This window comes from Carya illinoinensis, chromosome 9 (assembly GCF_018687715.1).
Source record: "Carya illinoinensis cultivar Pawnee chromosome 9, C.illinoinensisPawnee_v1, whole genome shotgun sequence".
Classification (NCBI taxonomy): domain Eukaryota; kingdom Viridiplantae; phylum Streptophyta; class Magnoliopsida; order Fagales; family Juglandaceae; genus Carya; species Carya illinoinensis.
Genome location: NC_056760.1, coordinates 20,949,002 through 20,962,950, shown reverse-complemented (window position 1 = coordinate 20,962,950; position 13,949 = coordinate 20,949,002). Strand labels below are relative to the sequence as shown.

The 13,949-nt window shown below is 31.9% G+C and overlaps 1 protein-coding gene across 1 annotated transcript; it reads left to right on the top strand.

The window, feature by feature from the left end:
- Positions 1-9,191: 9,191 nt before the first annotated feature.
- Positions 9,192-11,914, top strand: LOC122274987 (beta-amyrin 28-monooxygenase-like). The gene is made up of 3 exons (XM_043083876.1): positions 9,192-10,183; positions 10,851-11,038; positions 11,338-11,914. The coding sequence occupies exons 1-3, from the start codon at positions 9,250-9,252 to the stop codon at positions 11,632-11,634; spliced, it is 1,419 nt and encodes a 472-aa protein (XP_042939810.1). The 5' UTR covers positions 9,192-9,249; the 3' UTR covers positions 11,635-11,914.
- Positions 11,915-13,949: the final 2,035 nt, after the last annotated feature.

The window sequence follows — 13,949 nt, the reverse complement described above, 5'->3', positions numbered from 1 at the left end:
CTATGTCGGCCATTCACTATGCCAGTTACTATGTAGTACTATGCTAGCACTATGCTAACACTATGCACTTGACGACTAGATAAATGTGGTTATACAATTCAAGATAGTTTATAACACTTCCCCTTTGAATGACCATATTTAAAGAATATGCCTCGTTAAAACATTGCCAAGGAAAAACCCTGTGGGAAAAAACCAATGGCGAAGGAAAAAGAGTACAATATTCACGTGTATCGCCGAGTGCTTTAGGATTGCCTCATTAAAACCTTGCAAAGGAAAACCCAGTGGGATAAAACCTTAGCGAAGGAAAAAGAGTACAATCAGCACAAGTCTTCAAGACATTACTTCCCCTGAAAAGTGCATGATAACAGCTCTTCAAACCTCCGCATTCCAATGTTCTGCATAATCTTCTTAAATGTTGCAGTTGGTAGTGCATGATAACAGGTCTTCAAACCTCCGCATTCCAATGTTCTGCATAATCTTCTTAAATGTTGCAGTTGGTAGTGCTTTAGTGAATAAATCTGCCAGATTTTTACTTGACCGTACCTTCTTGATATCAATTTCAACTTTCTTCTCATGAATTGCAATGATCTTCTTGTGTATATCTGAAAGATAACTCGCATCTGTACATCCAACTAACTGTGGACTTGATCCATGTTGATAAAATAATCACAATGGATCTTTCTGCTCATCACTACTCTTCTGGAGTTGTACTCTTCTGGAGTTCTTGTAAATAACACAGTTAGTGGAGAATTCATCAATATTAAACCGCTAACCTCATTTTTTAATAAAAACGGTGGCCAGCCTTTTAAGATCAGACAAGCACCACGGATTTTCAACTTCTCTGTAGGTGTCAGGCGTGCTGTCAGGCACCGCAGCTGTCAGGCGCCGCAGAGCTATGAAGCTATATTTCGTCTCTTTTCTCTTGCTTCACGAGAGATGCTGTATCATAATTTTCTCTATAAAAGAGATATTCAGCTCATTTTCATTCGCATCTCATCTTCTTCACTTTTCTGTAATCATACTGCATTTTTACTCTGCAATCTCTTTCTGCATTCTTATCCTACAATGGCTCAGCGATCTTCTCATAGCCAATATATGAGGTACTCTGCACCTCGTTCATCAGCTGTACCTGCTTCTACCACAGGTGCTATTATGCAATATAATGATCTAACTCATAGGTCAGATAATGAAGCTATCTATGAGCTTGTGAGTCTCGGTACCCGATACTCATCATCCATTGTCGCATTTTCTCAGCGACTGCAATCCAGAACTTGTGGAGTTGACAATCTCCACGAGAATATTGCTATACTTCAGCGACTTCTTCTGGAGTCCAACATGAAGATAGAATCAATAAAGCAAGAGAATAGGAATTTAAAATCCTTACTTAAATCTTCTTTTCGATTGCCCACCGCTTTAGATAGGAATGCCATGCAGATTCTTGAAGAACAAGAGCATTTGAAGAATGAGGCAAAGTGCCTTAAATTTCTTTAATTCTTGCTTCAAGATAATAAAATAATATTTCACAAATATTCATATTTGTGTTTCTATCTTTTGGTAGATGTTCTGTGTGCTCCCTTTCATTTCTTTTTTAATAATGCACACTTCATATCAAACCCATAATATGAATATGAAATATTAATTGTATTAAAAGATGGTATTTCATGATTAATAACATCATCCATCTTCCCCTTGAAGCCGCAAGGGTTTCAGATTTATATTTCAAATATGTGCAGTTTTTATGAACTCTTCTGGAGCCTCAATGACATTTAAATCATATATATAAACTGTAATAATAGCTTGTTTTCATTTGCGTTTGGATTGCTCTAGATCATATAAGGATCTTTGAAACTTGATAGAATACATATTTCCAGATGTATTCATATTAGAAGTTTCAGACATTTTCTATCCTTCAGGGATTTTCATATATATATCATGATCCAATGATCCATATAAATATGCAGTTAATCATGCATATCCAAACTCTCGGTAACTTTCAATCTAATAAAAATCTCAATATGATTTCAACCATTTTAAAATCATATCAATATTGTTTCTTCGAGAAACTAACTTGTGATTTCTATATCACATTTTCATATTAAAAGTTTCAGACTTTTTATATCATGTATATAAATATCCACTGATATTTAATAAAAATCACCTCTTTAGGTGTTTGGACTTCAAGTCCATATTTATCACATTTTACTTAGTGATATCAATTCTGCAGGAATTGAGAAACTGACTCGTGATTTATATATCACATTTTTATTTCCTTTCCATAAATACCCACTGACATTCAACAAGCATCACCTCTTTAGGTGTTTGGACTATAAGTCCCGATGCATCATATTTTACTAGTGAATCAATTCTGCAGGAATTGTTTCTTTCAAATATTGGCCAATATTTTACGTCGGTATTCTTCGACGGTTCTTGATTCACTTTCTCCATTACTTCTGGTAATGTCAATTGCCATCTCATATGGAAATACGTTGTCGACAACGATTTTATTTCTATCCATAATTTCTCCATTATTCATGAAATGTAACGAGATCTCGTTATTTTCAGGTACCTGTCCCTCTTCAAGGGAAGATATTTTTATGAAAAACCTCTTCAGGAGGCACTCTTCAAGAGTTTATATAGGAGAATTTTATACAGAGAATTTGGATGGACTTTATTGCTTGTTTTGTGGGTATGGCCTCTTCAGGAGCACCAAATTATTTGTGCCTTTCTCTTTTGAGATACTCTATCTTTTGTATCGATAAGTCTCACATGCCTTTATACATATTTTTAGACTGCTGAATTTCTTAATTGTCCTACAGGGACTTCAATCCTCGCTGGGATTTTAGCAGCTAGAATATGAGACATTTTTATCTTATTGCATCCAAAATTTAATTATCATCTGAATTTCTGGTTCACATATAATAATCAAGATAACGTTGAATAATTTCATCTTATTTGCTTCAAGCAAATTTTTCTTTCCACTTCTGGTGGTAAGACTTTATAGTAAAAGAATCTTCTGGTTCTTTTATGGACGTCCATATGAAAATCATTCGACTTATCGTAATTGATTTTGGATGATCAAGATAACCATGAAAAGATATAAATATTTTGAATCATATCACCTTTTGATGCATCATAATATTTGATTCAATAATTTGTATAATATCATCTCAAAGAGAAAGCTTACAGCTTTTCCAATATGAGCTTCTGGCCCAAAAAGATATTCATTATCACGTCCAATCTCTTAATTTCTTTGAATGAAACGCATAATTCTTTTCACTTCAGGGAATAGAATGATATAAATTCATTATCATTCAATTCAGGGAATGATGTAGATCTAGTAAGACGTGAATAATGATTCTTATAAAAAACTCATTATTTTGCTCAGTCACTGAAAGACCTGACACAAATTTAGAATATATTGTGAACGTTTGCATTTAATATTACTACTTCAGGAGCATACTCGATATTGCTACTTCAGGAGCATATTCGAGACGTTCATTCAAATATATATTTTTTTTCACAATTTCAATTATGCAATTTCAGGTGCATAAATCATAATAAGTTTTTGGTACAAGTATCACTCATATGAGATACTCAATAACATTATTGATTTAGGGCGATCCTTCAGGGATGCTCCATTTCCATTCTCAGATAAATCATATCATCAATAATTTATAACAAGTATAAATAAATAAAACTTTCATTACTACAAAACATTGTAGAATATAAAAATATTTTATAATAAGATAAAGGAAATACATTAATTAAAAAGGAACACTTTCATGATCAACTCTACCACTAGAATCCTCAAAGAAATCAGAAACATCAAGACTTGTAATATCTTCTCCATTTATAGAATCTAAAGCATATGATGGTTCAGTAAAATTTGTTTCAAATTTCTTTGTTTTTTCTTTTATAGAAGATTGGTATAAGTCAACCAAGTGCTTATCTGTACGACAGATACGAGCCCAATGTCCAGTCATACCACATCTATGGCATCCATCTTCATCTTTTTTTAAAAATTTGTTTTGGGGACCTTTACCCTTCTCTGAGTTGAACCACTTCTGGTGGTATGGTGTATATCTATTATTGTCCCTTTTAGTGTGGTCACTTCTAGGACCTCCACTTCCATAGTTTTTCTTACCACGTCCACACCCTCGTTTTCTTTGAAAAGATGCATCATTCGCTTTTACGAATGATGTAAATCTAATACCATTCACTTCAGGAAATGATATAGAACCAGTAGGATGTGACTGGTGATTTCTTAACAAAGCTCATTATTTTGCTCAGCTAATAGAAGACAAGATATAAGTTCAGAATATTTTTTGAACTTTCGCTCTCGATACTGCTGCTGCAGGAGCACATTCGAGGCATGAAAAGTAGTATATGTCTTCTCTAACAAGTCATCATCAGTGACTTTTTCACCATATAATTTCAATAGCGAGCTAATTTTAAAGAGTGCAGAGTTATACTCACTAACACTCTTGAAGTCTTGCAACCTCAGGTGCATCCAATCATGACAAGCTTTTGGGAGGATTACAGTTTTCTGGTGTTCATATCTCTCCCTTAAATCATTCCACAAAATAAGTGGATCTTTCACCGTTAGATACTCAGTTTTTAATTCTTCATGAAGATGGTGCCAAAGGAAAATCATTGCCTTAGCACGGTCCTGCAGGGACCCTTAATTTCCTTCTTTAATTGTATTTCCCAGGTTCATCGCTTCCAGATGGATCTCAGCATCAAGGATCCAAGATAAATAATTTTTTCTAAAAATGTCAAGAGCAACGAATTCCAATTTTGTAAGATTTGACATTTTTTACATATATAAATCAGGAATATAAAAATATATTGAAAAACTTACTTGAAGTAGATGACTACTAGCTTCAAAATCGTCAGAACTTTCGTGCTGATAACGTGTTATGAAACTATCGAAAAGTAAAGAGAGAGATAGATTTATTATAAAACTTTCTAAAAAGAGAGAGAGATAGAACTCAGAGAAGTTATGAAACTTATGAATTTCTTAAAGAATTCAACGATATATATAGGCGTACAAAGGGAACTATGCTAGCTTACTATGCAGTACTATGCTGGTACTATGCACTGTGCTATGTCGGCCATTCACTATGCCAGTTACTATGCAGTACTATGCTAGCACTATGCTAGTACTATGCACTTAACGACTAGATAAATGTGATTATACAATTCAAGATAGTTTATAACAAATCTTTTATTATTATTTTTTTCTTTTTCTTTTGGAAAATTATCTTTTCTTTTTTCCCAAAACGTACCTCTTACAGTTTGAAAAGGTCCATGGGGATCCACCCTGCAGAGACCCAGTTTTTTCTTGTTAAAATGGATTGCTGCCTAACAATTCCTTTTCCTTGTCATAAATATCCCGTGTCAATCCAATTACCAGTATGACGTGTTCATCGGACGTTCCTTTGATGAGTCCCTACCTCCAATTGACAAGTACTCTTCTGACTTGGAATTAATGTTTGGAGAGAGAGAGAGACTTTTGAGAAAATTTTGGTCTCTCTCTGATCTCTCTCCTTCATTCTAATTTCGATTTCTATTACATTCTAATTATTTTCATCAACAACGATATGAGAAAAAAGATTCGCAATATATCATAGAAACAATGATCTTCTCTAATTCAGTTTCTAACTCCAAGTTGTGAAAATTGGAGAAAGATGAACTCAAATGAACCCCACAAACAATGGCACAATACTTAGAAGTTACTGAAATCCTTAAATTTCATCCCTCCCACCTAACCCATGCATTTTGCTTTTTCTTGGCAGTCATCCTTTGACTTCCTCATGAGAGAATACATACCTAAGAAGGAAGCTAAGTTTAATATCATAAGAATATTACATATAGGGTGGGGAAATCTTTACCAATATCAAAACATGGATCAAAAGTGAGGCTATGAGATGGATTTATAATGCTTCCAAATCTTAAATGACCCTTTGAATTCCTTCATTCAAACATGATCTACTTGACCCTTAATTAATTAATTAGCAAGTTAACCATATATTGTTGCCTCACCACAAGTTAACCATATATTGTTGCCTCACGATCTTGTGGTGATAGTTATTATTATTGTATAGACTTAACCAAGAACGTCTTTAAAATGGGTAGAGGAAAAAAAACTGGTCATTAATTAGTTGATTAGATCTGTAGCTTTGATGTCAATTCAACCTTATTTTTGTGTTGTATTTTCTACTTGTAATTAATATTTTGTAGACTTGATGAAAACAAAAAGGACACCATGTGTAATATGGGTAGAAAATACCCAGATTAATAGGATCAATATCTCAACTTAGAAAATTAAGGCCTTGTTCGTTTTGACAAAACTTTCATCTTATCTCATCTCATTTTATCTCATCTTAATCATTATAATTTTTTCAAATTTCTATATAAAATAAAATAAATAATTCAACTTTTTCAAATTTTAATATAATTTTTTTAAATCCTAATACAAAAATAATATATTCTAATAATATTTTATTTAACTTATCTCATCTCATCTCTGAAAATATTCAATTAGAATTCGTTTAAATGTTGAGTTAAGTTGATATCAGTTAAATTCTTTATAAATAATAGTGAGTTGATATATATGATAGAATGTGTTTTATAGAATTTATCTAATATAAATTTAAATGTATTTATAAAAAATTAAAAAATATTATGAATTATGCATGTAAAAATATATTGAATTGAAAATTAAAAAAAAAATATGAGTCACATATATAAATAAGTTTTGAATTAATATGAATTTAATAATTAAATATTTAAATATTAAACTTAATTTTAAATTAAATTAATCTAGTTCAAGCTCCAAACGGCGCTACAGTTTCTTCTGAAATTTTGAGTGTGAACAAAGTCAATGGTCTTGATGGTTCATGATCTGCAACTTGCAAATAGGGGTGACAATATGTTATACGATCCGTTAACTCAATACGAACACGACACGATAATAACGGATTAAGGTTTAGTCTTAACGGGTTCGGGTCAAAACGGGTTGATCCGTTAAAATACGATTGCTTAACGGGTTGATAACGGGTCAACCCGTTATGACACGTTAAGAAAGTTAAAGTTACAATCATACCCTTATACTTATAAGTAAAATTGTTAGAATTTTAATATTGATATTTTTATTGTTTAGATTGTAATTTTAGACTTGTATTTAGTTTTATAATTTTTATAAATATTGTGATTTTTAAATTTATATAAAATTATGCTAAATTTAATTAAGTCAAACTAGTTAATTTCGGACATTTTTAACCTATTTAAATAAATAGTTTGAAACGGATCGTATTGTGTCGTATTAACTTATTTCGTAATATTTACTAATGGGTCAAAACGGGTTGACACGATACGACTCGTTATGTTAACGAGTCGTGTTAAGATTTGACATTTTGATACGATAAATTTAACAGATCAAATTTAAATTAAATTATATAATATAATATATATATTTTGACACGATATGAATATCATCAGTTAACACAATTTGACATTTTTACTTGTAAATATTTGTGGTGCGAAGAGAGAGAGAGGAGGAAAAAAAACAGAGAGGGAGAGAGAGAGAAGAAGACGACGAAAATAATTGTGGTTGCAGAATGTGGAATGCAGATATTCGTTTCGTTTTGTGTGAAGACAACTTCAGTCCTTTGGCACTTTCCGTCGGGTCCAGCTGCCGTCTTATCTTCATTAAACATGAAAACCTATGACTTCAAAAATAAATAAATAAATAAAATATGTCCAAATGAGAATATTCCTCTTTCCTAAAACTCAACAAATGGGTTTAGGCTGTAATTTGAACACAATGATAAAATATCGAACCGATGAATAGTGAGTATGAGCATGAATCTCCACTGAGTTTTGACTTTTGGGTGTGAAAGCTTTACCACTAAGTCAATAGATCACTTGATAGTTCATCCAGCCACAGTAAAATACTTGTGCTACCAACAGAGGAAAAAATAAAAATAAAAAAATAAATAATAATAATTGTGCTTGCAGCATGCATGGTAGAACTTAGATGTCTATGTATTCAAAACAAAATCTCCAAAAATTAAAAAAACGACAACGTTCACCCAAAACTTATATAAAACATAAGTTACATGCTAACTTATGACCTATTCTTAATTGAACAAAAAATTAACTAAAAAAATAAACAAAACATAGAATCGAATGACATGGTGCAAAATCATTTTTACAAGATTTTGTATAGACCAAATAATTTGGTTTTAAAAAAATCCAAAATAATAACAAAATTAAGAATCAAAATCCATGCAGAAAGAAAATCTTCTTTCCTTGAAGCTTTTCAGTACGTGGTGATTTAATTGGAATTGCAATTTATGTTTATAGATCGTATTTGTATCGTGTCAAGTTATGGATATTCGATTATATGAATCAATTCCAACACAGTCTGTTAACCTAAACGAGGTACTAAACCTTCAAATCCTAACACGACCTTTTTAAATAACGGGTCATGCCATGTTACCTATTTTTATCTGTTTAATAATTAATTAAAAATATATTAATATAATACGATTAATTTCAAGTCGTTTCATGTAAATAGGTTGAACTAACCTACATAACTCATTTCATTTGATTAGCATAATTTCACATAAAAAATAAAATCTAAATTTATTAGTTGCCCAATATCTAAAAATAATAACTAAGACTACCTACTAAAAACAATATCAATATTTCTCAAATTTTAATCTATAATAAAACCAATATTACAAACCAAACATTAATAATAAATATAACATTAGTAATAAACATGAACATAGGTCAAGATTTACAATTCCAATAATAAAATCATATTCATATTAAGAAATATCAATATCACAATTTAATAATAATAAAATGATAATTTTAAAATAAAATTTAAATAAATTAATGTAAATTAATTTTAAAATAAGCAAATTAACTTATTATTGATCCGTTTATTGACTATATATTAACAGATTAATCCGTTTTAACTGGAATCATTTATATGAAACTCAAATTCACTGATGTAAACGTTAAGTTCACGAGATCGTGTTACGTATTGCCCCTGATTCAATATTGACGTACGCCTTTCCGCGTGAGAAGAACGGGATTGACGCAGTAAATTAAATAGATAAATCGGAGGATATGCGCCACCTACCCTCCCCTATATAAATCCAAGGTTCAAGCCCATCCAGCTCAATTCCATTTCCATCAACCCAAACTCATTTCCAAAAAAAAAAAAAAACTATGGCGGCCTTCTTCCTTTCGCTGTCTTTGGTCCCTATGCTTCTTGCACTTAGCATCTTCGTTTTCAGACGCAGGTCCCATGGTCCCAAAAACCTGCCCCCAGGGAGCTTCGGATGGCCTATCATGGGGGAAACTCTTGAGTTCCTGTTTGGGAAGCCAGAAAAGTTTGTCTTTGATAGGATGAAGAAGTATTCCCCGGATATATTCAAGACCAAGATTCTTGGAGAGGAAACCGCAGTCATCTGCGGTCCCAGTGGACACAAATTCTTGTTTTCCAACGAGCAAAAGTACTTCACCGCATTCCGTCCTCACTCGATGCAGAAGATGTTCCGGTCGTACCAGACGGCTGCTCCGGTCCAAATTGCGCGCGATGCCGAGGCACAAATCATAAGGTCACCTGGGTTTTTGAAGCCCGAGGCGTTGGTGCGGTACCTGGGAAAAATGGACTCCATCACTCAGGAGCAGATGCAAATTCACTGGGAGGGAAAAGACATGGTCAAGGCCTATCCTCTCGCCAAGACCCTCACTCTAAGTCTTGCCTGCAGATTCTTCTTGGGTACCGATGACCCCGGTCGTATTGCTAGGCTTGTTAGCCACTTTGATGACATTACGCTCGGGATGCATTCAATCACTCTGAATATCCCAGGAACTATATTTTACAGAGCAAACAAAGCAGCAGCTGCAATCCGCAAGGAGCTGAGGACAATAATTCAGGAAAAGAAGGCTGCCATGGCCACCGGAGCACCGATGCAGGACATACTTTCGCATATGATTGTGGTTACCGACCCATCGGGGAAGCACATGCCGGAGGCCGAAATTGCCGACAAGATTATGGGCTTGCTGGTTGCAGGGTATAGCACAGTGGCTACTGCCATGACTTTCTTCATGAAATACGTCGGAGAGAGACCCGACATCTACGAGAAGATCAGAGCTGGTACGTAACAACCCTTTCATTTGTTTTTTGTTTTTTGTTTTTTGTTTTTTGTTTTGTTTTATTTATTTATTTATTTATTTTTTTTTTTTATTTTTTTGGGACTTTCTTTCGCCCACGTGAGAATAGCTTAGTTAATCAAAATAAAAAATTTTATCTTAATTTATTATTATAATTTTTTTAAATCTCCATATAAAATATAATAAATAATTTAATTTTTTTAAATTTCAATACAAAATTAATATTAAAAAATTATATTATAATAATATTTTATTAATTACTATTCAAAACATTTCATCTCATCTGTGTAACCAAATAAGACTTTACTTTATTGTTAACTTTTTTTTTAGAGATTTTTTTAATATTATTATTATTTTAAAATTTTAAAAATTGAATTGAGGCTTGAAAAAATTAAATTATTTATTATATTTTATATAAAAATTTAAAAAAATTATAATAATAATATAAGATAAGATGAAATAATTTATAAATCCAAACGGGGTAATGTTAGCTAAATTGGGTCATATATGGTCAAGTTCGTCTTTCAAGATGGGATTAATATTTTATAAAATATGAGAATTTCTCTGCAAATTTATTTATTTATTTATTTTTTCAGTTTTGATTTTGTCTGTATCAAAGTTTCCTAACATTAGTCTTTACTGAAAACCAGAGCAATCGGAGGTCTCCTCGTCGAAGAAATCAGGAGAGCTATTGGAGTGGGATGACATTCAGAAAATGAAGTATTCGTGGCACGTTTTGTATGAAGTCATGAGGCTCACCCCTCCACTTCAGGGAACTTTCCGAGTGGCCCTCGCTGATTTTACCTACGCCGGTTACACCATTCCAAAGGGATGGAAGGTACGGCCATGCTCATGCTCAAACCTAATTTCTTGTGCCAATGAACTTTTCAATAATATTAAATGTCTAAGAATTTATATAAGATAAGTGTTACAGTTACAAAAAAAAAAATTATACAATATTAATCCCACAAACTTACATAACTTCATGATATCAATCTATCAAAAACTTGTGTGTCTCAGATGAATTTATGAATGGTATTAGATGCTCAAGTGTTTAAGCGATTGTGTATACCATGCAACCAGGACCCATGAGATGAATATGCTTGATTCATACTGTATGTTTTGGTGGGTATGCAGGTATATTGGACAGTGAGCACAACAAACAAGAACCCAGAATTCTTCCCAGAGCCAGAGAAGTTTGACCCCTCAAGATACGATGATGCAAATGTCTTTCCTCCCTTTACATTTGTTCCGTTTGGAGGAGGGCCTCGGATGTGCCCTGGGAAAGAGTACGCACGCCTAGCAATACTCACATTTGTTCACAATGTGGTCAAAAGGTTCAAATGGGAAGTGGTGCTTCCCAATGAAAAGATTATCGGTGACATGATGCCAAGTCCACAAAAGGGGCTTCCCATTCGTCTCCAACCACACTAAGGAAATCATGTTCCTTTCATCGGCCAGTTTTCCTAATACCACAGTGATGCTATTGGAATTTCTCCAAGAAGTCTACTTTATTTCCAATTTAATTGTCTTGATAATTAGAAGATCTCATGTTCCCAATAAATTATATAGTGGCATATATCCATGTTAATTACAAAGAGAATTACTAGGTACGTATGTTGTTATATGAATGACGAGTCCTGTATTATACGCGTCAAATTAATATACAATAAAAATTATTTTATAATATGATATACTATATGCATATTTAAAAGATTTCTACGTTGAACAACCATTTCTCTCCGTTAGATATCAGTTTGTATTTCATTTTCTTTCATTTTTATTTTCTGGGCTTTGGTAATCAATATTTAGTGGTAGGTTTCGGGCAATGGACCAGAAAAGGACACCAAGTTTGAATTATATATGGACTTTCTAAACACGTCAAATGTGAACGGTTTTGTGTACTTTTTTATTACATTCAAATGTCATGTAAATGTTGTTACGTTTGGTACGCCCAACCAACACCCAAAAAACAGTAAAAAATGAGCGTACTTTTTAGATTATATTGACTTCTACTAGGAAAAGTTCCAGCGGGTCTTCTATGACTTGTGTTTTGGACGTTAGTGGAGGTAAAAAAATTAAACCATCTTTAACAAATATTGTGACAAAAATATAAATATGGTGGCAATTAAATCAATTGAAGAGGCTATTTACAACATAATTTTCCCTAGGAATTATGACTGCTTTGCTATTTACAGCATATATAGCAGCAACCCAAGAGTCTCCCTTTAGAGGAGATCTATGCATTCGCGAGCTTTCTACGAGTACGAGACCCCTTCTCTTCTGAATTATTAGGCGTTCTGTACTCATTTTCTACTACAGTTTTAGGAATTAATACTAGGACCAAGAGTCATCATCATGGTGTGGACTTGTCAGCTTTACTGCAACTAATTAATTAGTTATAAAGTCGAGTACGACATTGACATTTTCACTCCATTCCAAGTCTGCCTTTTCTTTTTGTTTCGGTTTTTGATTTATTTTCATGAGTTTGCCTGATAATTTGAGAGAGATCATCTTCTTTAACATTTACGTTGGGATCAACGGAATTTTTTTTTATAAATAATAATAAGTTGAAATAAAATAATAAATGTTGTGAAATTTATTTAAGATATATTTAGATATTAAAATAAATTTAAATATATTTATAATAAATTAAAAAAATTATAAATTTTACGTATAAAAAAATTTTAAATTAATATAAGATTTAAGTATTTAAATATTAACTTCATTTTAATATTTGACTGAAATCAATTCAATCTAAATTTCAAACGTAGCGTTAATTATTTGGATTACCATTAAATATAAGGTCCGGCTCAAATGCTATACATGGGTTTGGCCAATTCCTCGTGGCATCATGCTGCGCGCTGATGTGTCATGCAGTTTAAAGAGACCAATTCAAAAGAGAAAAATTGCTGACTTGTAGTCATCTTTCTTTCTTTTAATGGTGGGAAGAAAAGTCAACGAGGGTGGGCATGCCATGTGCTCCCTCCTCCCCTCTCCACCCCTTCCAATGAGCACAAAACATTAAACTTAAAAATTAAAAAAAATTAAAAAATAATAAAAAAAATTGTATAAGGAGCGAATCTTAAACATCATGCCAAAGCATCTAAAGTCTACTGATAAAATATTTCTTGTTTACTAGCCCAAATCTATGAGCCGGACAAACCAATGGGGTTGATTTTTTATTATTTCGGCACCAAAATAAATTTATTTTTTAATTGTCAAATTTAATTTTTTACAAAATGTCTATTTAAAATTTATCTATTTAGAGTTTATAATGTTAGAGCATCTTCATTGATTTGGACAAATGAAGATGTTGGCCAAAATTTAAATGATTTGTGTAAAAAATACCTAATCTAATACATTTTAAATTTTTGCTATAGTGATTGGCTAAAAATAGAAGAACACTTTCATTCACTAAAAATTAAAATATTAATTTCTCACTCATACACTTTATTTCACCAATTAAAATATTAAAATATTCTATACTTTTATTTCACTAAGTAAAATATTAAAATATTCTATACTTTCATTTCACTAATTAAAATATTCTATGCTTTCATTTCAAATGATTAAATGACATTTGAAAATATGTTTTTTTAATATTAATTTAATTATAATATAATTATTAATAATATTAAATTGGTAGAATTAATGTGACAAAAATAATTTTTTTAAAAAAATTTAATAATATTTTATTATTATATAAAGAGTAAATGATTAATTTAATATGGAGATTGAATTTATAT

Bases quoted from the DNA above. Each gene is read 5' to 3' on its own strand.
- LOC122274987 (XM_043083876.1), top strand. From the start codon at position 9,250: ATGGCGGCCTTCTTCCTTTCGCTGTCTTTGGTCCCTATGCTTCTTGCA. The intron at 10,184-10,850 runs GTACGTAACAAC...ACTGAAAACCAG, and splicing joins CTACGAGAAGATCAGAGCTG to AGCAATCGGAGGTCTCCTCG. The intron at 11,039-11,337 runs GTACGGCCATGC...GTGGGTATGCAG, and splicing joins CCATTCCAAAGGGATGGAAG to GTATATTGGACAGTGAGCAC.